Raw genomic sequence first — 23,682 nt, 5'->3', positions numbered from 1 at the left:
CCTGTAGATAATGTGTGTACGGAGGTCACCTGTAGATAACGTGTGTATTGAGGTCACCTGTAGATAACGTGTGTACGGAGGTCACCTGTAGATAACGTGTGTACGGAGGTCACCTGTAGATAACGTGTGTACGGAGGTCACCTGTAGATAACGTGTGTATTGAGGTCACCTGTAGATAACGTGTGTACGGAGATCACCTGTAGATAACGTGTGTACGGAGGTCACCTGTAGATAACGTGTGTACGGAGGTCACCTGTAGATAACGTGTGTACGGAGGTCACCTGTAGATAACGTGTGTATTGAGGTCACCTGCAGATAACGTGTGTACGGAGATCACCTGTAGATAACGTGTGTACGGAGGTCACCTGTAGATAACGTGTGTACAGAGGTCACCTGTAGACAATGTGTGTACGGAGGTCACCTGTAGATAACGTGTGTACAGAGGTCACCTGTAGACAATGTGTGTATTGAGGTCACCTGTAGATAACGTGTGTATTGAGGTCACCTGTAGATAACGTGTGTATTGAGGTCACCTGTAGATAACGTGTGTACGGAGGTCACCTGTAGATAACGTGTGTATTGAGGTCACCTGTAGACAATGTGTGTACGGAGGTCACCTGTAGATAACGTGTGTATGGAGGTCACCTGTAGATAACGTGTGTATGGAGGTCACCTGTAAATAACGTGTGTACGGAGGTCACCTGTAGATAACGTGTGTATGGAGGTCACCTGTAGATAACGTGTGTATGGAGGTCACCTGTAGATAACGTGTGTATGGAGGTCACCTGTAGATAACGTGTGTACGGAGGTCACCTGTAGATAACGTGTGTACGGAGGTCACCTGTAGATAACGTGTGTATGGAGGTCACCTGTAGATAACGTGTGTACGGAGGTCACCTGTAGATAACGTGTGTACGGAGGTCACCTGTAGATAACGTATGTATGGAGGTCACCTGTAGATAACGTGTGTACGGAGGTCACCTGTAGATAACGTGTGTATGGAGGTCACCTGTAGATAACGTGTGTATTGAGGTCACCTGTAGACAATGTGTGTACGGAGGTCACCTGTAGATAACGTGTGTATGGAGGTCACCTGTAGATAACGTGTGTATGGAGGTCACCTGTAAATAACGTGTGTACGGAGGTCACCTGTAGATAACGTGTGTATGGAGGTCACCTGTAGATAACGTGTGTATGGAGGTCACCTGTAGATAACGTGTGTATGGAGGTCACCTGTAGATAACGTGTGTACGGAGGTCACCTGTAGATAACGTGTGTACGGAGGTCACCTGTAGATAACGTGTGTACGGAGGTCACCTGTAGATAACGTGTGTACGGAGGTCACCTGTAGATAACGTGTGTATTGAGGTCACCTGTAGGTAACGTGTGTATGGAGGTCACCTGTAGATAACGTGTGTACGGAGGTCACCTGTAGATAACGTGTGTACGGAGGTCACCTGTAGATAACGTATGTATTGAGGTCACCTGTAGACAATGTGTGTACGGAGGTCACCTGTAGACAATGTGTGTACGGAGGTCACCTGTAGATAACGTGTGTACGGAGGTCACCTGTGGATAACGTGTGTACGGAGGTCACCTGTAGATAACGTGTGTACGGAGGTCACCTGTGGATAACGTGTGTATGGAGGTCACCTGTAGATAACGTGTGTACGGAGGTCACCTGTAGATAACGTGTGTACGGAGGTCACCTGTAGATATCGTATGGTCGGGGCAGGGGGGTGTCGGGGGTCATATGATAATTGTTATCTCTCCGATCCTCCAGGTGATACAGACACTGGAGACGATATAGGAGAGCAGAAGCCACCGGAGGACGACTCTTCACCATCGTCTGGTGGGAAACAAAGGTAAGAAGCATCCAGAGATCTTTTCTGACTCCACATAAACTCATGTTCCCGATGTCTTCTGAGCATGTGGCTGTAGATCTGGGATTTTTCTGTCTTGCATGGTCAAAACATACATGACTTTCTCCTTCACAGTTGGTTACTTCAGCACCCAGACATGAAACGGTTCACAAATAGAGCAACTTCTGGCCCAGCTTGTTCACAAGACATTGCTTCTTCACTTGAGGCCAGAAACACAAATCCATGAAATACGTGCGTGTTTGGTCCGTTTCCGTATATACCGGAGACACGGCCAAACGTGCACCAATGTTATGCAATGTTTGAGGACATATGTGCGTTTTTCATTAAGGTCCGTGTGTCCATGTGCATGCTACGTTTGTGTCTCCGTTTTGCATGGCAGCATGTCCGCTTTCAGAACGCAACACGCACGCACGGACCCAATGAAAGTCAATGGGTCTGTGCGCACGTCCGAGTGACACGGACGCATCTCTGTTTGCTCCGTGTACGTTTTGTGCTTTTTTCATGTGATGTCGGTCATTTTCTTTATTTCTGTGTCGGTCTCTCTGTCTTGTCTGTCCCTCTCTCAGTCCGTAGGTCATTTCCCCCCCCCCCCTCCCATACTTACCGTTCCCCGATCTCCGGCGCGGCGCTGCACGGCTTTTACTATTTTGAAAAAGCCAGTCGCTCATTAAACAATCTCGTATTCCCTGCTTTCCCCGCCCACAGGTGCCTGTGATTGGTTACAGTCACACACGCCCACCACGCTGAGTGACAGCTGTGTCACTGCACCCAATCACAGCAGCCGGTGGGGGTGTCTATACTGTGCAGTAAAATAAACAAATAATTAAAAAAAAAAGGCGTGCGGTCCCCCCCCATTTTAATACCAGCCAGATAAAGCCATACGGCTGAAGGCTGGTATTCTCAGGATGGGGAGCTCCACGTTATGGGGAGCCCCCCAGCCTAACAATATCAGTCAGCAGCCGACCAGAATTGCCGCATACATTATATGCGACAGTTCTGGGACTGTACCCGGCTGTTCCCGATTTGCCCTGGTGCGTTGGCAATCGGGGTAATAAGGAGTTAATGGCAGCCCATAGCTGCCACTAAATCCTAGATTAATCATGTCAGGTGTCTCCCCGAGATACCTTCCATGATTAATCTGTAAGTTACAGTAAATAAACATATACACCAGAAAAAATCCTTTATTTGCAATAAAAAACACTAACAAATTCCCTCATTCACCATTTTATTTAGCCCGAAAAACCCATCCACGTCCGGCGTAATCCACGGAGTTCCAGCGTCGCTTCCACCTCTGCTACATGAAGGTGACAGGAGCTGCAGCAGACACCGCCGCTCCTGTCAGCTCCACGAAGCTACTGAAGAGAGCTGCGATCAGCTCAGCTGTCACTGAGGTAACTCGCGGCCACCGCTGGATCCTCCAACTGTGACAGCAAGTCACCTGTTACTACATCGCTGTCACTCTGGCGACTTGCTGCTTGCTGTCACAGTTGGAGGATCCAGCGGTGGCCGCGAGTTACCTCAGTGACAGCTGAGCTGATCGCGCGACTCTCTTCAGTAGCTGCGTGTAGCTGACAGGAGCGGCGGTGTCTTCTTCAGCTCCTGTCACCTTCATGTAGTAGAGGTGGATGCGACGCTGGACCTCCGTGGATTACGCCGGGCATGGAGGTGTTTTGCGGGCTGAATCCTGCACGGGTGACCACTAATCGGTACGCGGCACATATACAGAGCCGCGGCATGACAATGAAGTCGGGTGAAGTTCACCCGAGTTCATTCTCATCGCGCAACTCTGTCTGCTGTCAGCGGGTATGTATCTACGACATTGTGCATCACACACACACACGGAACATTTCACACGGGCAACACACACACACATGTCAGTTATTTCACTCACGCACACACGGACATTCCACCCGCACATACGGCTAGCATACAGGATACACACGCAGGCCACACATACCATAAAAACGGAAAACGGACACGACAAAGGCCCGTTTTACACAGACGTGGTTATAACGGATGTGTGTTGGAGGCCTCAAATAGAGCTCCGTGTCCTACTTTCTAGATAGGATAGATTTTGGACAGCTTGATAAAAGCCTTTGTCTTTCTTTAATCACTTTGAGGATGAGGCTACTTTCACACTTGCGTTGTTTTCCTTCAGTTGCAATCTGCTGTTTTGGAAAACAGTGGAATCCGTTAACGGATTCCGCTGCTTCCCATAGACTTGTATGGACGACGGATTGCGGTTAATGGTTCTGTGTTGCTTCTGCTGGCCGAAGCTGCGTTGCATCCGCCGGGCGGACGGAATACAGCATGTAACGTTAATAGCTTGTGTTAAAATGACGCCGAGCGACGGATTCCGTTACATCTTTCAATAGTTATAATGGATCCCTATGGTGGCGGATTCCGTTGCAAAGTGCTTTACAACAGAATCCGCCGCTGGATTCCGCTAATTTCTACTGAGCATGCCCAGAATGAAAAAAATGAGAAAAAAAAACCGGAGACGATGCATTCCGTTAGACGGACGCCAAAAGGATGCAACGGGTCCTTTATTTCACAGGAATCAGCTAACGGATTCCTGTGAAATAACGGACCCGTTGCATCCGTTGACAACACAAAAATAACGGATGCGTCAAAATGACGCAGCAACGGACCCAGCGGATTCAACCCAACGCAAGTGTGAAACTAGCCTAACTAATCTGTTGCCATTAACAAAAAACGGAAACTTCTTCTTTAGTGATGAGCGAGCATGCTTGTTACTACTCGGTACTCGCACGAGTATCACTGTACTCGGTCTACTCGGCGGGGACCGAGTAATCTCGCGATACTCGTGCTGTACTCGTGGTCTTCATTTCTGCATGTTGGTGCTCTTTTGAGAGCCAGCCCTCATGCAGGGATTGGCTGGCAGACCACTGCAATGCCACAGCCCTGTTAGTTGTGGAATTGCAGTGATTGGCCGGCCTGCACAGCGTGACCGAGTCTTTATACCGGCGGGCGCGCTGTGCTCTGCTCACAGCTATCCAGACAGTCAGTGCAGGGAGAGTGTCGCTGATTCAGGGAAAGGTTTGCGGCCCTTTATAGTTAGTTCCGGAGCAGGGCTGCAAACAGTGTGACCAGAAGTCCTTCTCAGGACTATTCTAGTTGTATACAGGCAGGCAGGGAATAGCCAGGTCGGAGTACAGGAGCAGAGTCCTTCTCAGGACTATTGTTGCTGTATACAGGCAGGGTATAGCCAGGTCGGAATACAGGCTAGTGACCAGAAGAGTCCTTGTCAGGACTATTGTAGCAGTATACAGGCAGGCAGGCAGGGTATATAGCCATTCCTAGTGGTGACCGTATACCAGCCTTCATCATATCTGGGGCTGGTGTACACAGTCTAAAACAGTCCTGATAGTGTCAGACTTCTCAGTAATTGTCGCTCCTAAAAACCTGTTAGGTTCTTATTGCGTCCGTGCTTGCATTTAAAAAACGCACGTGTGTGCCTGTCGGTGGCAGCGTACAGGTGCACTTGTGTGCGTTTTTCACAAACTATTATATAACGCACAAGTGTAGTGTATAATACACGTCAGTCAGCAGTGGCTGATAGTGTCAGACTTCTCAGTAATTGTCGCTCCTAAAAAGCTGTTAGGTTCTTAGTGCGTCCGTGCTTGCATTTAAAAACCACACATGTGTGGCTGTCGGTGGCAGCGTCAAGCTCCATATTGTCCCTGGATAGAGACGTGCATGATGGCCTGTAAACCTGAAGTGCCCATTGTAAGGCAGTGGGTCTATTGTAGTATAGCCCTTAGGCAGGGCAGCCAAAAATTTGGAGGCTCCACATTGTCCCTGGATAGAGATGTGCATGAGGGCCTCAAAACATTGTTACCATTGCAAAGGAGCGGGTCTCCTGTCGTTGTAATGCCCATTCTGAAAGAATGGGCGAAAAAATGTACCACTGGGGGTATACCTGAAACAACGGCCTAACTATTGTAACGGTCATCATGATGGCGCATGAGGAGAAGGAGGAGCAGTCCAGCGATTATCCAAAGTCCAGAAGTGTGTACCCATGGGTGAGTGGAGGTACATGGCAAACTTTAAATTCCGCTCTCATTTGCTGGTGGTGTGGTGAAGTCTGGCCCAATCCAACCCTTGTTCATCTTGATCAGAGTCAGCCTGTCAGCATTTTCAGTTGACAGGCGGGTGCGTTTATCTGTAATGATTCCACCTGCGGCACTAAAAACACGCTCTGACAAAACGCTAGCGGCAGGGCAGGCCAGGACTTCCAAGGCGTAGAGAGCCAATTCATGCCACGTGTCCAGCTTGGATACCCAATAATTGTAAGGCACAGAGGAATGTCGGAGTACAGTTGTTTGATCTGCAAGGTACTCCTTGAGCATCTGGGCAAACTTAGGATTTCTTGTGGCACTACCCCTCACCTCAGGGGCTGTGGTATGTGAGGGGCTGAGAAAACTGTCCCACATCTTAAAGACTGTTCCCCTACCTCTGGCGGATTGGACTTGTGCCCCTCTTGGCTGTACGCCTTGGTTGTCCACTGATTCCTGACCTATGCCGCTAGCGTTTTGTGAGGGGAATGCTTTGCCTACTTCCGTGACTATGGCCTTCCGGAACTGCTGCATTTTGCCTGACCTCTCCGCCTCGGGAATAAGAGACATAAAGTTCTCCTTTTAGCGTGGGTCTAACAGTGTTACCAACCAGTAATGATTGTCGGCCAAGATGTTCTTAACGCGAGGGTCACGAGACAGGCAGCTTACCATAAAGTCAGCCATGTGTGCCAGACTCTTAACAGCCATCACTTCAGTATCCTGACCAACACGATGACTGAACATGCTGTCCTCCTCCTCCTCCTCCTCCTCATCATCTACCCTGTCCTCTGGCCAGCCACGCTGAACCGAGGATATGACTGCATGTCATATCCTCAATTTGGCCAGAGAGTTGCTCCATGTCTTCATCCTCCTCCTCGTCATAGTCCTCCACTGCACGTTGTGATGAGACGAGGCTGGGCTGTGTGTTATCACCCACACCCACTACTGTTTCTTGCTCAAACTCATCGCGCTCCGCCTGCAATGCATCATGGTTGTTTTTTGAGCAGAGACCATTTTAGAAGGCAGAGAAGCGGTATGGTGACGCTAATAATGTCGTCATCGCCGCTCACCATCTTGGTGGAGTCCTCAAAGTTTTGGCGGATGGTACATAGGTCGGACATCCATCTCCACTCCTCAGGTGTTATGTGTGGAGTTTGACCCATTTCCCGACGGCTTAGGTGATGCAGGTACTCAACAACTGCCCTCTTCTGCTCACATATCCTGACCAACATGTGCAGAGTTGAATTCCAACGCGTGGGGACATCACACACCAGTCTGTGAGCCGGAAGATGCAAACGGCGCTGAAAGCCGGCAAGGCCGGCTGAAGCAGTAGGTGACTTTCGAAAATGTGCAGACAGGCGGCGAACTTTTACCAGCAGATCAGACAGCTCTGGGTATGACTTTAAAAACCGCTGAACCACGAGGTTGAGCACATGGGCCACGCATGGAACATGTGTCAGCTGGCCTCGCCTCAAAGCCGCCACCAGGTTCCGGCCATTGTCACACACAACCTTTCCTGGCTTTAGGTTCAGAGGTGTGAGCCAGTGATCTGCCTGCTGTTTCAGAGCTGTCCACACCTCTTCTGCATTGTGGGGTTTGTCACCTATGCAGATTAGCTTCAGCACTGCCTGTTGCCGCTTTGCCGAGGCAGTGCTGCAGTGCTTCTGTGTCGCCCTGGACAAGCCAGGGGCCACAGAGCACAACACTTAAACACCCCACACTCCCTGCAGGCATATCATAGTCAAAACACAAAATCCTTGTTGCCTTCCCCAGGGGCTGTTGTCCACACCAGGGGGTGGAGCCAGGTGGTTGGTCTCCACCCACCAAGGAGGAGGGAAAACACAGGCAGTGAGAGTTAAGCTAAGGAAGTGGAAGGAGGAAAGTAGTAGAGAGGAGAAAAGTGACAGCAAAGAGCCTGAAGTTGGTCCGGGTGTGTGGCCCGGACAGGACAGCAAGGTTGGCAGGATGTGGTGACCGTCTGCAGTGGAGGCCGATTGGAGTCTGCCGTAAGGACCGTGGACGGGTGGTGACCCGGCCGTACCGGACCGGTATACAAAGAGAAGCCAGCACCATTGGCAGAGGACTTTCGGATCCCGGCAAGGCTTGGTGTCGCCGTGAATTTGCCAAATCCGTTAGTGAAGGGGACCTCAGGGTTTCCAAACAGCCAAGTCCCGATAGAAGGCAACCGTCCAACCGTGAAGGGGAGACACCGCCACCGCCAAGGGCAACCGTCTCCCAGGGCCAGCGCCTGTGGGCAAAAGGGGCTCCTCCGGCCCATATCCAGGTCGGGGAGCGGGTTACCGGTGGGAAACCATCACTACCAACACTGAACTTAGGTGCAGGGAGAGACAGTCATCACTAACCTGCAGGGAGGAACAACCGCAGCCGTCCGAGGGACCCGTCCATCCAGCCACTTGTTTTACCGTGAACTGTGTCATCATCATTGGGCTGAGTGAGTACCTCCGTGCCGTGCGGCACAGCGCTGCCCCTGCGACCCTGCACCTCATCAGGCCCCGCAACCCGCCTGTCATCCATCTCTACCCCATCACCGGGCCCCGGGACAACCAACTCCCCTACCCACGGAGGGGAGAAATAACAACAAAGCTGCTCCCTGTCACAGGCTCCCGGGATCCCCGTCCAGAGCAGCGGTGGTGTCCACACAATCACCACAACCGTGGGTGGTGTCACGGACAATATCCCCAAAACCCAAACCACCCCTTTTCACTCACGGGCGAGTAGCGCCGCTCGAGTCCCCGGGATCCGGCCATCGCTCGAGCCAACGAGCAGCAGCAGCCGTAGAGCAGCGGCAGCCGGACCCGAGCAGTGGGAGAGCGCAGCGTCCCCTCCTCCGCCCGCGACACTTCCAGCTTGGGACTGGTGTGGAGGGTAAAGTGGATGAGGATGCGCAGGAGGAGGAGGAGGCTGAGGAGCATGACATTCCGGAGCTGTAGAGTGTGGGTGAAACCCTGACTGAGGTAGGGCCTGCAAACCTTGGTGTGGGAAGGACGTGTTCCGTCCCTCGCTCAGACTGGGTCCCAGCTTCCACAATATTAACCCAGTGTGACGTCAACGAGATGTAGCGGCCTTGCCCACAAGCACTTGTCCACGTGTCTGTGGTTAGGTGGACTTTGGCTGAAACAGCGTTGTTCAGGGCACGTGTGATGTTTTGTGACACGTGGTTATGCAATGCGGGGACGGCACACCGGGAGAAATAGTGGCGGCTGGGGACCGAGTAACGTGAGACAGCTGCCACCATCAGGTCGCGGAATGCTTCTGTCTCCACCAGCCTAAAAGGCAACATTTCCAGCGCAAGCAGTCGCGAAAAGTTAGCATTTAGAAGTGTGGCATGTGGGGCGTTGGCAGTGTATTTGCGCCTGCGTTCAAAGGTTTGCTGAATGGATAACTGAACGCTGCGCTGGGACAAGGACGTGCTTGATGATGGTGTTATTTCTGCGTGGGTAACTGCAGGTGCAGGGCCGGAGGAGGCTTGTTCCCAGGCAGCATGGACAGGGGATTGGCTCGCATGCACAACCAGCGAAGACGTAGCAGTGACATCAGCAAGCACTGCTCCTCGACTCTGTTGTACATCCCACAAAGTCGGGTGCTTGGCTGACATGTGCCTCATCATGCTGGTGGTGGTCAGGCTGCTAGTTTTGGTACCCCTGCTGATGCTGGCACGGCAGGTGTTGCAAATGGCCTTTTTAGAATCATCTGGAGCCAACTTAAAAAACTGCCAGACTCGGGAAGACCTAACATTTGTACAGGCACCTTGTGTCGTGTTGTTCCGGGGAACAGTTGCCTGACGTCTGCCTGGAGCCACCACCCTGCTTCTTACTGCCTGTTGGGATGCTATGCCTCCCTCCCCCTGTGCACTGCTGTCCTCGCTCTGCATATCCTCCTGCCAGGTTGGGTCAGTTACTGGATCATCCACCACGTCGTCTTCCTCTTCCGCACCCTGCTCCTCCTCCTGACTTCCTGACAATTGTGTCTCATCATCGTCCACCCCTTGTTGAGACACGTTGCCAACTTCGTGAGAACGTGGCTGCTCAAATATTTGGGCATCTGTACATACGATCTCCTCATGACCCACTTCAACATGAGCTGGCGAGAGGCCAGAATGTGTGAATGGAAACGTGAACAGCTCTTCCAAGTGTCCAAGTGTGGGATCAGTAATGTCCGTGGACGTGTACTCGGCCTGGTGGTAGGAAGGAGGATCAGGTTCCAAAATGTGCGGTGCAGTATCACGGCTACTGACACTTGACCGTGTGGAAGACAGAGTGTTTGTGGTGGTGCCAATCTGACTGGAAGCATTATGCGCTATCCAACTAACAACCTGTTGACACTGGTCTTGGTTCAAGAGCGGTGTACTGCTGCGGTCCCCAAGAACTTGGGACAGGACGTGCGAGCGACTAGATGTGGCCCTTTGTTGTGGCAAAATTAGAGCTTGCCCACGACCTCGGCCTCTGCCTGCACCACCATCACGTCCACTTCCTTGTTCGTTGACAACGCCCTTGCGCATTTTGCAATGCTGTGCTGACGTGTATTCACTACTTGTGCGTTATATCCAAGTTTGTGCAAAACGCACACAAGTGCAGCGGAAAGCTGCCACCAACAGGCACACACGTGCGGTTTTTAAATGCAAGCACGGAGGCACTAAGAACCTAACAGGTCTCTATCCAGGGACAACGTGGAGCCTCCCAATTTTTGGCTGCCCTGCCTAAGGGCTATACTACAATAGACCCACTTCCTTCCAATGGGCACTTCAGGTTTACAGGCCCTCATGCACGTCTCTATCCAGGGACAACGTGGAGCCTCCCAATTTTTGGCTGCCCTGCCAAAGGGCTATACTACAATGGACCCACTTCCTTACAATGGGCACTTCAAGTTTACAGGCCCTCATGCACGTCTGTATGCAGGGGCATTGGTGAACCTCACAATTTTGGACTGCCCTGGCAAAGGAAAATACTACAAAGACTCACTTCCTCAAAATGGGCACATTAGACTCAAGAGGCTTTCATGTACGTCTCTTCTCAGGGACATCGGAGTGCCACACAATGTTTTCACGTAAAATCTTTCATGTATTGATCTCAAAAAGTAACATACACCAGCTCTATCTCACTATTGGGTATGTGCCCTTAACATTTCCGCCATGAAAATTCATTTTGGTGTCATTTTGGAAGGTTTTCTGGTGAGTCCGTAAAAATGGCGTAAAACGCGGAATAAATTGTTCACAGCTGTGACTTTTCAGTGATAAATGCTTCAAGGGGTCTTCCCCATGCTGTTGCCATGTCATTTGAGCACTCTTCGGAGACTTTTGTGCCATTTTTAGGGTTTCTACATGCTGCCGGGGGGTCATTTCACAAAAATACTCGGGTCTCCCATAGGATAACATTGGGCTCGTTGCTCGGGCCGAGTACACGAGTATCTTGGGAGGCTCGGCCCGAGCTTCGAGCACCCGAGCTTTTTAGTACTCGCTCATCACTATTCTTCTTCACTCCTAGATGAGAAGCCAGAGCTTCTTCAGATTCAAAGCAGACAACCCGCTCCTGCTCCCTAAATAAAGGGATCATTTTTGGGCACGGTAACAAAAGCTATCGCGTCCTCATTTAGCAAAGAACAAAAGTCTTATTACTTGAGAATTATTGAAGGTCACACTGATGAATAGTGATGAGCGAGCGCTCACATTCTCCACTGCTCAGTGCTGGAATCGAGAAGGTCAGACACTTGTGAGGCTCGAGTCTTGCACCGAGCATAATGGAAGACAATGGGAAACGCGAGACCCTCCCCGGAGACCCCCCCGGAGGGCTGAGGGCTCTAAGAGCACTGAGATACATGCATTTTTGCCACATTTTTGACGCATGGGATTTTGTCTCAATAAAGTTGGTTGAAAGACAGAAAGTTAAAATTAAATGTATAATTAATAATGTGAAATAAAGCACAGTGCACACACATCGCGTTATTAGGACATTGTAATGACGTGGAAATAATGAAAACACAACTTCTCTTCACTTTCCGCTTCCTTTACCGTTACTTATAAGACAATGAGAAACGTACCACAAAGCCCCTGAGGTCGCATCAGTAGTAGCCCCCGACCTGCCCCAGTGTTAGTACTGAGGGTCCTCACGGGGCAGGAGAGACTGTAGACCCCTCTAAAATCAGGGTCCAGACTGGACCCCACCCGAGCAGAAGACAAGGACAAGGCTGAGGAGGAAAGGATGAAGAGAAGAAGGAAATAGACAAGAGAGGAGAGGAAAAAAGGAGAGGAAGAGAAGAAGGGAATAGAAAGAGAGGGGAGGAAAGAAAGAAGTGACAAAGGAGAGGAAGAGAAGAAGGGAATAGAAAAAAAGAGGAGAGGAAAAAAGGAGAGGAAGAGAAGAAGGGAATAGAAAAAGAGGAGAGGAAAGAAAGAAGAGACAAAGGAGAGGAAAAGAAGAAGGGAATAGAAAAAAAGAGAGGAGAGGAAAAAAAGAAGAGACAAAAGGAGAGGAAGAGAAGAAGGGTATAGAAAAAAGAGAGGAGAGGAAAAAAGGAGAGGAAGAGAAGAAGGGAATAGAAAAAAGAGAGAAGAGGAAAAAAGGAGAGGAAGAGAAGGAGGGAATAGAAAGAGAGGGGAGGAAAGAAAGAAGAGACAAAGGAGAGGAAGAGAAGAAGGGAATAGAAAAAAAAGAGGAGAAGAAAAAAGTAGAGGAAGAGAAGAAGGGAATAGAAAGAGAGGAGAGGAAAGAAAGAAGCAACAAAGGAGAGGAAGAGAAGAAGGGAATAGAAAGAGAGGATAGGAAAGAAAGAAGAAGAGACAAAGGAGAGGAAGAAAAGAAGGGTATAGAAAAAAGAGAGGAGAGGAAAAAAGGAGAGGAAGAGAAGAAGGGAATAGAAAGAGGAGAGGAAAGAAGAGACAAAGGAGAGGAAGAGAAGAAGGGAATAGAAAAAAGAGAGAAGAGGAAAAAAGGAGAGGAAGAGAAGGAGGGAATAGAAAGAGAGGGGAGGAAAGAAAGAAGTGACAAAGGAGAGGAAGAGAAGAAGGGTATAGAAAAAAGAGAGAAGAGGAAAGAAAGAAGTGACAAAGGAGAGGAAGAGAAGACGAGAATAGAAAAAAGAGAGAAGAGGAAAAAATGAAAGGAAGAGAAGGGAATAGAAAAAGAGAGGAAAGAAAGAAGTGACAAAGGAGAGGAGGAGAAGAAGGGAATATAAAAAGAGAGGAAAGAAAGAAGACACAAAAGAGAGGAAGAGAAGGGAATAGAAAAAAGAGAAGAGGAAAAAAGGAGAGGAAGAGAAGAAGGGAATAGACAAGAGAGGAGAGGAAAGAAAGAAGTGACAAAGGAGAGGAAGAGAAGAAGGGAATAGAAAAAAGAGAGAAGAGGAAAAAAGGAGAGAAAGAGAAGAAGGGAATAGAAAAAAGAGAGAAGAGGAAAGAAAGAAACGACAAAGGAGAGGAAAAGAAAAAGGGAATAGAAAAAAGAGAGGAGAGGAAAGAAAGAGAAGCGACAAAGGAGAGGAAGAGATGAAGGGAATAGAAAAAAGAGGAGAGGAAAGAAAGAGACAAAGGAGAGGAAGAGAAGACGGGAATAGAAAAAAGAAGAGGAAAAAAGGAGAGGAAGAGAAGAAGGGAATAGACAAGAGAGGAGACAAAAGAAAGAAGTGACAAAGGAGAGGAAGAGAAGAAGGGAATAGAAAAAAGAGAGAAGAGGAAAGAAAGAAACGACAAAGGAGAGGAAAGGAAAAAGGTAATAGAAAAAAAAAGAGGAGAGGCAAGAAAGAGAAGCGACAAAGGAGAGGAAGAGATGAAGGGAATAGAAAAAAGAGGAGAGGAAAGAAAGAAGAGACAAAGGAGAGGAAGAGAAGACGGGAATAGAAAAAAGAAGAGGAAAAAAGGAGAGGAAGAGAAGAAGGGAATAGACAAGAGAGGAGACGAAAGAAAGAAGTGACAAAGGAGAGGAAGAGAAGAAGGGAATAGAAAAAAGAGAGAAGAGGAAAAAAGGAGAGGAAGAGAAGAAGGGAATAGACAAGAGAGGAGAGGAAAGAAAGAAGAGACAAAGGAGAGGAAGAGAAGAAGGGAATAGACAAGAGAGGAGAGGAAAAAAGGAGAGGAAGAGAAAAAGGGAATAGAATAAAAAAAGAGAAGAGGAAAAAAAAGAGGAAGAGAAGAAGGGAATAGACAAGAGAGGAGAGGAAAGAAAGAAGTGACAAAGGAGAGGAAAAGAAGAAGGGAATAGAAAAAAGAGAGAAGAGGATAAAAGGAGAGGAAGAGAAGAAGAAGGGAATATAAAAAGAGGAGAGGAAAGAAAGAAGAGACAAAGGAGAGGAAAAGAAGAAGGGAATAGAAAAAAGAGAGAAGAGGAAAAAAGGAGATGAAGTGAAGAAGGGAATAGAAAGAGAGGGGAGGAGAGAAAGAAATGACAAAGGAGAGGAAGAGAAAAAGGGAATAGAAAAAAGAGAAAGAGAAAAGAAAAGAGAGAAGAGGCAAAGGAGAGGAAGAAAAGAAGGGAATAGAAAAAAAAGAGAAGGAGAGGAAAGAGAAGAGACAAAGGAGAGGAAGAGAAGAAGGGAATAGAAAAAGAGAGAAGAGGAAGAAAGAAGCGACAAAGGAGAGGAGGAGAAGAAAGGAATAAAAAAAAGAGGAAAGAAAGAAGCGACAAAGGAGAGGAAGAAAAGAAGGGAATAGAAAAAAAAAGAGGAGAGGAAAGAAAGAGAAGAGGCAAAGGAGAGGAAAAGAAGAAGGGAATAGAAAAAAGAGAAAAGGAAAGAAAGAAGCGACAAAGGAGAGAAAGAAAATAATTAAATAAAAAAAGAGAAAAGTGGAAAGAAAGAGAAGAGACAAAGCAGAGGAGAAGAAAAAGGGAATAGAAAAAGAGGAAAGGAGAGAAGTGACAAAGGAGAGGAGGAGAAGGGAATAGAAAAAATGACAGAAGAGGAAAGAAAGAAAAGTGACAAAGGAGGAAGTGGAGACTGGAGAAGACTCAGAACTCAGCAAATATAAAGAGAGAAAAAGAGAAGGAAAGGGGAAAATAAGAGGGGTAGAAATGGAGCACAGGACACAGGGGTCACCGCGGCTTTGTGGACTCCATCACGGCGTCATCCTCTCATCACATCTGATGGACACATGAAGCTGAAGGTGTGGTGTCAGAGTCCGGCTGCGGATCCACAGTCCTCAGATACGTGCGCTCGCTGATTTCTGTCCTGACAATCACTGCACAGATACTAGCTTTGCAACAGATTTCATGTTAATTGTTGATGGCTGCACGTTTTTTTGGGGTTTTTTTTAAGCTAATCAGCAGAATTCATTGCGAATCCTGAGGATCCACTAACAATGTGTCTACAAGGCCTCAGGTGCTCATATAGTGATGAGGGCCTATTCTGCATAGAGGCCCCCCGGGGAATTCACCGGTCCTCCTGCCGGCCAAACCAGATCTGTCCTAATCATCCACATAAACAATGTCTGCACACTTCATGTCTATCACATTGGCTGCATATATTTTTTTCCCATTCTTAGATGGGGCTGCAATGATGGATATAAACCTGTGGGATTCGTCTGCTGGGACCAGAATCCAGACATGTCATCACTGATTGATCGGCTGTCACCTGATATCGGCTCTGGCAATGTAATACCCGGCTCACCGCGGTATGAGAAGGACTGGGGAATTGTGGAAAGCTTCAGCCCGGTCATAATGATCTGCCGGGCACAGACCCCTGCGTCCTCCCTGCGGAGATTCATGGACGTCTGCCGCTGCACACACGGTACGAGACGTCCCACTGCGAGGACGAGGCAAATCCGGAAATACAAGGATGGGGGTAGTAGTCCTCCTATCTGATACTATGTGTAGTATATACAGTGATGGGAGTAGTAGTCCTCCTCTCTGACATGATGTGTCGCTGTGTATGATCAGGGGCAGAGCAGATGATTTTGGTCGTTACTGATCTTGAGGACACTGAATCCGAGAGCAGAAGACGCATAGAATGGGCGGCAGAAGGATTCCCCCCGTGTCTCCGGATGACTCTGACCGAGGCCGATATGGATGTGATCTGTACATCAGACAGAGACAATATGTCTGCAGAACGGACGATGGCCAGAAAAGTGCTGAGGATGAGGAGGATCATACAGGCAGCGGCAGGTGAGGACACAATCTGGGGGGTAATCAGTGATATCGGATGTTGGGGGCAGTAGTTGTGTATGTCCCATCCTGATGGGAGCTATAGAGGAGAAGCCACAGCCAGATGATCACTAATGACATGTAGTTAACCCCGTCCTGACCACTGCGGTCACTGCCCGGCTGAGGCTGACAGGCAGCGAGGAGAGGATGGCTACACCACAGAGTCCGATGGGAGTTATAATCACTTTTCTTTGCTTCACAGAAAATTCAAAAAAACGATTCTATCAACGACAGGTAAGAAAAGTGGTCTGCATGTTGTGTAGTAGGGCCTTGGCAGGCTGCATGTTGTGTAGTAGGGCCTTGGCAGGCTGCATGTTGTGTAGTAGGGCCTTGGCAGTCTGCATGTTGTGTAGTAGGGCCTTGGCGGGCTGCATGTTGTGTAGTAGGGCCTTGGCGGGCTGCATGTTGTGTAGTAGGGCCCTGGCAGGCTGCATGTTGTGTAGTAGGGCCTTGGCGGGCTGCATGTTGTGTAGTAGGGCCTTGGCAGTCTGCATGTTGTGTAGTAGGGCCTTGGCGGGCTGCATGTTGTGTAGTAGGGCCTTGGCAGTCTGCATGTTGTGTAGTAGGGCCTTGGCAGGTTGCATGTTGTGTAGTAGGGCCTTGGCGGTCTGCATGCTTCGCAGTAGGCCCTTGGCGGGCTGCATGTTGTTTAGTAGGGCCTTGGCAGGCTGCATGTTGTGCAGTAGGGCCTTGGCAGTCTGCATGTAGTGTAGTAGGGCCTTGGCGGGCTGCATGTTGTGTAGTAGGGCCTTGGCGGGCTGCATGTTGTGTAGTAGGGCCTTGGCAGGTTGCATGTTGTGTAGTAGGGCCTTGGCGGTCTGCATGCTTCGCAGTAGGCCCTTGGCGGGCTGCATGTTGTGTAGTAGGGCCTTGGCAGGCTGCATGTTGTGCAGTAGGGCCTTGGCAGTCTGCATGTTGTGTAGTAGGGCCTTGGCAGGTTGCATGTTGTGTAGTAGGGCCTTGGCGGGCTGCATGTTGTGTAGTAGGGCCTTGGCGGGCTGCATGTTGTGTAGTAGGGCCTTGGCAGGTTGCATGTTGTGTAGTAGGCCCTTGGCGGGCTGCATGTTGTGTAGTAGGGCCTTGGCGGGCTGCATGTTGTGCAGTAGGGCCTTGGCAGTCTGCATGTTGTGTAGTAGGGCCTTGGCAGGCTGCATGTTGTGTAGTAGGGCCTTGGCGGGCTGCATGTTGTGTAGTAGGGCCTTGGCAGGCTGCATGTTGTGTAGTAGGGCCTTGGCGGTCTGCATGCTTCGCAGTAGGCCCTTGGCGGGCTGCATGTTGTGTAGTAGGGCCTTGGCAGGCTGCATGTTGTGCAGTAGGGCCTTGGCAGTCTGCATGTTGTGTAGTAGGGCCTTGGCAGGCTGCATGTTGTGTAGTAGGGCCTTGGCAGGCTGCATGTTGTGTAGTAGGGCCTTGGCAGGCTGCATGTTGTGTAGTAGGGCCTTGGCGGGCTGCATGTTGTGTAGTAGGGCCTTGGCGGGCTGCATGTTGTGTAATAGGGCCTTGGCGGGCTGCATGTTGCACAGATCTGATCTAGATACTGCAGCAGTGACATCCTGTCTGTAACACGTGATTGCTGCAGCCAAATACAGAGCTCAGCACTAATGATAGCTGTCATGAACAGGGGGAAGGAGTGGAAGTTACACCCCCCCTTTTCCACCTCAAAGAGCATGTGATGCGCTCTCTAGCGCCCCTCTTATAGTCAGGCCAATTATGGAATTGCCCGACAATAAGCAAGGAGGACGCTATTCTACTGTGCCGATGATTGAAGGGTTCCCGGTGAGAGTAAGGTATATTCCCCCGACCTCTGCGAAACCTATCTATCTAAACCTCCCCCAGATCTCACTGGTTGCCCCACAATGATCCTTGGCATAAACTCGCTGCCACCAATCGATTATGATAACTATTACGCCGAGCACACAGACGTGGAGTTCAGGATCGAGATAACAGAACAGCCCAAGATTAAATTATATATTTTAATCGGCCTAAATGACACACTAGAAACTACAATATATACAATATAGAATTTACAGAATATATATATATATATATATATATATATATATATATAGGTCAGAATACATTTACAGGTAAGTTATGGATCACAAGCAGGTATACAGATGTATCAATTACCTTATTCCCTAGCGGACACAGGGGGGCGCTGTGTGGCCACACGGTTGCTGGATCTTCCTCCACGTGCACCACACGAGACCACCCGAAGAAGAACACCCAAAAAGTGTCCGTACTGTGTTTATCAAACTGGCTACAATCCGTGTCCCCTCCTACCTAGTGACCTCACAGGGGAGTACTGCCCCACCCCTGTCCTGGGTCTGAAACAATATCCCAAAGTGATTATTGGCCATAACTTGGCCTGGGAATGTCGTAGGCGGACGACAATGCTTTCATATTTACAGTTATGATTTTATCTTCACAATGATAGGACACATGATTAGTCTGCTGGTACCCCACTGGCCAATATCAAGTTTGGGATACCTACAGAGGTCCCACACCTATATAACATATGTGCTAGAATCGTCGGGATGTCTGGATGCGATATTTCTGTTTGACATGTTTATAGGAAGCACGGCTCATGAGAGATTAAACATTTATTCCTGGTGCCTGTCTGTCTCAGGTGTGCAGGATGCCTCTAATTAGTTTGTCACTTCTTCTGCAGAGTCACAGAGGGGGGTCTTCCTTCCCTTTACTGTTCTCAAGGACTAACCAGCTTATCTAATTTCCATATCATAGGAGTTTGCCTTGGGTCACACCACTGCTAACAGACAATTTACTCAAGTTAATTAGCATACTGATTGAAGTCTCCTTAAGCTTTACTTTCCTTGACAAGATGGCAGCTATACGAATATGGCTTAATAGCTCAGAATATATCCCTATTTCCTCACACCTCCCTCCTTTAGAGGGCGCTAGGGGGCAGCACATTCCTGTGTTCCCCCGCGTGCCCGTCCGCGACCTCTCCTTGTTGGGACAGCCCGTCGGCATTACCGTGGTCACGGCCCTTTTTGTGGCGAATGGTGAAGTTGTATTGCTGGAGTGCAAGGCTCCATCGCAACAACCTCCCATTCATCCCGGAGACTGTGTGTAACCAGCTGAGGGGATTGTGGTCCATCTCCACGATGAAGCGGCGCCCGTATAGGTAGGGTTGCAGATGCTGCAGAGGCCACACTATGGCTAGGCATTCCTTTTCCACTGTGGAGTAGGCCACTTCCCTTGGCAACAGCTTCCTGCTCAGGTACAAGACGGGGTGCTCTTGGCTCGCAGACGCCACCTGGCTGAGCCCCGCACCGAGGCCGAAGTCACTGGCGTCGGTTTGTACTACAAACGGCCGCGTGAAGTCGGCTTCCTGTAGTACTGGTGAGCTGGACAGGGCAGTCTTGAGGGCCCGGAAGGCTGTCTCGCAGTCCACTATCCAATTGACTGCGGAGGGCAGCTTCTTCTTGGTGAGGTCCGTCAGGGGCTTCGCCAAGCTACTATAGTGTGGAAAAAAACCTCCTATAGTACCCGGCAGTCTCAAAGAAGGACATCACCTGCTTCTTGGTCCTGGGGCTGGGCCAGGACGTGATGGCCTCCACTTTCCCAGGCTCTGGCTTCAGAGCTCCCCCGCCTACCCGGTGACCCAGGTAGAGGACCTCACTCATGGCCAGCTGACACTTCCCAGGCTTGATGGTCAAACCTGCCTGGTGGATCCGCCTGAGCACCTGGGCTAGATGCTTTAGGTCATCGTCCTAGGGGGGACTGAAGATGGCGATGTCATCCAGGTACGCGGCCGCGTACCCTTCAAGTCCCTTGAGCAGGGTGTTGACCATCCGCTGGAAAGTGGCAGGGGCATTTTTCATTCCGAAGGGCAGCACCGTTGACTCGTACAGTCCAAATGGGGTAATAAAGGCAGAGCGCTCCCTGGCCTCGCGAGTCAGGGGGATCTGCCAATATCCCCATCTCAGATCCATGATGGTCAGGTACTGAGCCCCGGCCAACTGATCGAGCAGGTCATCGATGCGTGGCATTGGGTATGCATCGGCGACTGTGACAGCATTGAGCCCCCTGTAGTCCACGCAGAACCGATTGGTTCGGCCCTTCTTTGGGATGAGGACTACAGGCGAGGCCCAAGCGCTGTTCGATGCCTGGATCACTCCCAGCTTCAGCATCTCGTCAATCTCCTGGCGCATGTGCTGCTGCACCTCTAGGGAGACCTGATATGCTGAACGCCGGATCGGGGGGGGTGATTCCCCGTGTCCACGTGATGGATGGCCAACTCAGTCCTTCCGGGCCGGTTGGTAAACAACTCCCGGAAGGGGTGTAGGGTGGCCCACAGCTGGGACCGTTGGTCCTCCAAAAGCTGTTGGCCAACCTCCACATCCTCAGTGGATCCACCTGCCCTAACCTGTGCAAGCATATCCAGGCGGGTTTCCACCTCTCCCTCTTCGGGCAGATTGCACATGGGGAGTGCACATGCCTCCCGCTCATGATGTGCCTTCATCATGTTCACATGGAAGGCCTTCCGCCTTCCATGGGCAGGGTCCAGGGTGACCAGGTACGTTACAGGGTTGAGCTGCTGGTACACGAGGTATGGGCCTTCCCAGGCTGCCTGAAGCTTATCCTGTGGTACGGGGACCAGTACCCACACCTTTTGACCCACTTGGTAGGTCCTCTCACATGCATTCTGGTCATACCAACGCTTCTGATCGGCCTGGGCTTGAGCCATATTGTCGTGCACCAGCTGCATCAAGGCCTGTTTTTTGTCCCGGAAGCGCACGACATACTCGATGACCGACACTCCAGGGGTGGCCAAATCCCATTCCCAAACCTCTTTCACCAGAGCCAGGGGGCCCCGCACACATCGCCCGTACAGGAGCTCAAAAGGTGAGAGTCCTGTTGAGGCTTGTAGAACCTCCCGATAAGCAAATAACAGGTGGGGGAGATACCGCTCCCAGTCACGCCCATGGGGGTCGACCAACATCTTAAGCATCTGCTTTAAGGTGCCATTGAACCGCTCGCACAGGCCATTAGTCTGTGGATTGTACGGGCTGGCCACCAGATGTTGTACCTGGATTTGCTTACAGAGGGACTCGATCAGCTGTGACATGAATTGGGTCCCCCGGTCAGTGAGTATTTCCTGGGGAAAACCCAGTCGGGAGAAAATCTCCAGCAATGCAGTGGCCACCTTGTCGGCCTGAATGGATGACAAGGCTACCGCTTCAGGGTACCGGGTGGCATAATCTACTATCGTCAGTATGAAGCGTTTCCCAGAGCTGCTGGGGATGGCCAGCGGGCCGACCAAATCCACAGCCACCCTCCTGAAAGGCTCATGAATGATGGGCAAAGATACCAGTGGGGCTTTGGGGCGTGGCCCCGCCTTCCTCACTCTCTGACAGGTGTCACGCGAACGGCAGTAGGCAACCACATTGGCCCCAATCTTTGGCCAGTAGAAATGCTGGGTTAACCTGGCCTTGGTCTTAGCGATCCCTAGGTGTCCGACCATTGGAATCTCATGTGCAATCCGCAACAACTCCGTCCGGAATGGATAGGATACCACCAACTGTCGGTCCCTGGGCCACGCCTCTGGTGAACCCTGCTGGACCGTGACTCAGTACAGCCGTCCTTGGTCCCAGACCACTCGCTCCGGGTCCGAGTCCGAGGGAGGCTGTGCCGCCTGCTCCTTAAGAGCTTTCAGGCTGTCGTCAGCTTCTAACGCTGCCTGAAACCCCTGACTAGATGTGGCCAGAATCTACGAGACTGTCACATCTTTGGTCAGTACCCCGGGACCAGTGTCCTGGCCTCCCGCCTGACTCGGCTGCCACTTGGTCAGAAGGGGAAGAGCTATCGGACCTCCGGGAGGCCCCTTGGGTTCCAGCACTCCCTTTGCGGTGACAGCGGCCAAAGTCGCTGTTACCGTGGGTCGTGCCTGCTTCTGCTCCGTTCCTGACCAAGTCGCCAGTTCAGGCAGACCTACCTGGCTTCCTGACACCCCTGTTGTGGAGGAACCCTGCACCGAGATCTTACCTGGGTGTACTTCCGCTCCTGGGCCAGCCCCAATCTCACCTGCCTGTTCCCCCCCTGCAGCAACAGAACCTCGCTGTGAAATCTCTGGGGACCCCGCATTTGCTGTGGTAGCCCCCACCCCACACACTGGTCCTCCCCCTGCAGCACCCTGCTCTCTGCTTATCCCTGCAGAGGGCAACAGATCCCAGCTCACTGGCTGATCACTTGTAGAGGCATTGTCACACCTTTCTCCCACCCCCTCCCCTGTCACAGCTGCAACTGCGTATGTGTCTATGGTGTCAGTGTAAGCAGAAGACCCAGAGCTCACTCCCTCCTCCCTTACATCATGCACAGATAGCACATCAACATCGCCAGGGGGTATGTCAGTACTGGCTGAAAGATCAACCCTTGGGGATTCGGGGGCCTCAAACTGGGAGGTTATCCGCCCCAAATCTGTCCCAAGTAACACTTTTGTGGGAATCCTATCAGTTATTCCCACTTTTCTCACCCCTCGTCCTGTGCCCCAATCCAAATAAACCTTGGCGACGAGCAGCGCCGGTTCAATGCCTCCAATCCCGGAGACAGCGAGTGTTTTTCTGGGTACCAAGTCTTGGGAAGACACCATCTCAGGCCATATGAGGGTCATCTCAGCGGCGGTGTCTCGCAGTCCCAGGGTCATAGATCGGCCGATGGTGACGGGTTGGAAGTTGTCCAGGGACCTACCACCACCCCCATCCACACACATCACCGTGGACGGCCTTTAGAACGGGGCCGGGGCCTTGGGGCGCTGAGGGCACATAGCGTTAAAGTGTCCAGTTCGGTTGCACTGGTGGCACCGTCTTGGTTCTGCCACTGGCCTGGAGAGGGGAGTCGAGGGGGACACCCCCTGCAGTCTAGGGGCAGGTGGGGCAGTCGCAGGATTCATCCTACCCCCTCTCCAGGTGCTGCTGGCGGCCGCTCTCTTGGCCTCAGGGGCCCGATTGTTGGCGTAGTCATCCGCCAGGGAAGCTGTAGCAGGGGACCCCTTTGGCTTCTGGTCTCGGATGAACTGGCGGAGATCCTCAGGGCAGTTCCACAAGAGTTGTTCCGTGATGAACAAATCCAGGATCTCCGGTCCGGTGGTAAGCTGCAGGCCTTGGGTCCAGTGGTCGGCAGCTCTGGCAAGGACCCGCCGGTAATCAGCCCAGGTGTCCTTTGGCCTCTTCTGCAGGCTCCGGAACTTCTTGCGGTAGGACTCCTGAGTAAGGTTATACTGTTGGATCAGGGCCCGCTTGATGGTGTCATAGCCTGATGTGCCTCAGTAGGCAAGTCCCCAAGGATATCCAGGGCCCTACCCCTTAAACGGGGGGTCAGGTATTTGTCCCACTGGTCCTTGTCCAGATGGTGCTGCAGGCAAGTCCGTTCAAAGGCAGTCAGAAAAGAGTCCAAGTCTCCATCCTTCTCCAGTACAGGGAAGTCCTCAACACGGACCTTTGGAGGCTTGGTGTCTCGACTGTCTCGGGTGGATGATGAGGGCTGGAGCTGAGCTAGCTGCAGCTGGTAGTCACGCTCTGCCTTGCGCTCTCGCTCCGCAGCCTCACGCTC

At 50.9% G+C, this 23,682-nt stretch overlaps 1 protein-coding gene across 1 annotated transcript in view; it reads left to right on the top strand.

The window, feature by feature from the left end:
• LOC142246833 (uncharacterized) overlaps nucleotides 1–23,682 on the top strand; it is a 129,761-nt gene that overhangs the window by 26,718 nt on the left and 79,361 nt on the right. Inside the window, exons 7-10 of the mRNA XM_075319882.1 lie at nucleotides 1,784–1,865; nucleotides 15,450–15,694; nucleotides 15,844–16,068; nucleotides 16,310–16,341. Coding sequence (XP_075175997.1) covers nucleotides 1,784–1,865; nucleotides 15,450–15,694; nucleotides 15,844–16,068; nucleotides 16,310–16,341 — 584 coding nt within the window. The remainder of the gene's footprint in view (nucleotides 1–1,783; nucleotides 1,866–15,449; nucleotides 15,695–15,843; nucleotides 16,069–16,309; nucleotides 16,342–23,682) is intronic.

This window comes from Anomaloglossus baeobatrachus, chromosome 7 (genome assembly GCF_048569485.1).
Source record: "Anomaloglossus baeobatrachus isolate aAnoBae1 chromosome 7, aAnoBae1.hap1, whole genome shotgun sequence".
NCBI lineage: Eukaryota > Metazoa > Chordata > Amphibia > Anura > Aromobatidae > Anomaloglossus > Anomaloglossus baeobatrachus.
The sequence above is the reverse complement of the archived record's forward strand: the minus strand, read 5'-3'. Positions and strand labels throughout refer to the sequence as shown.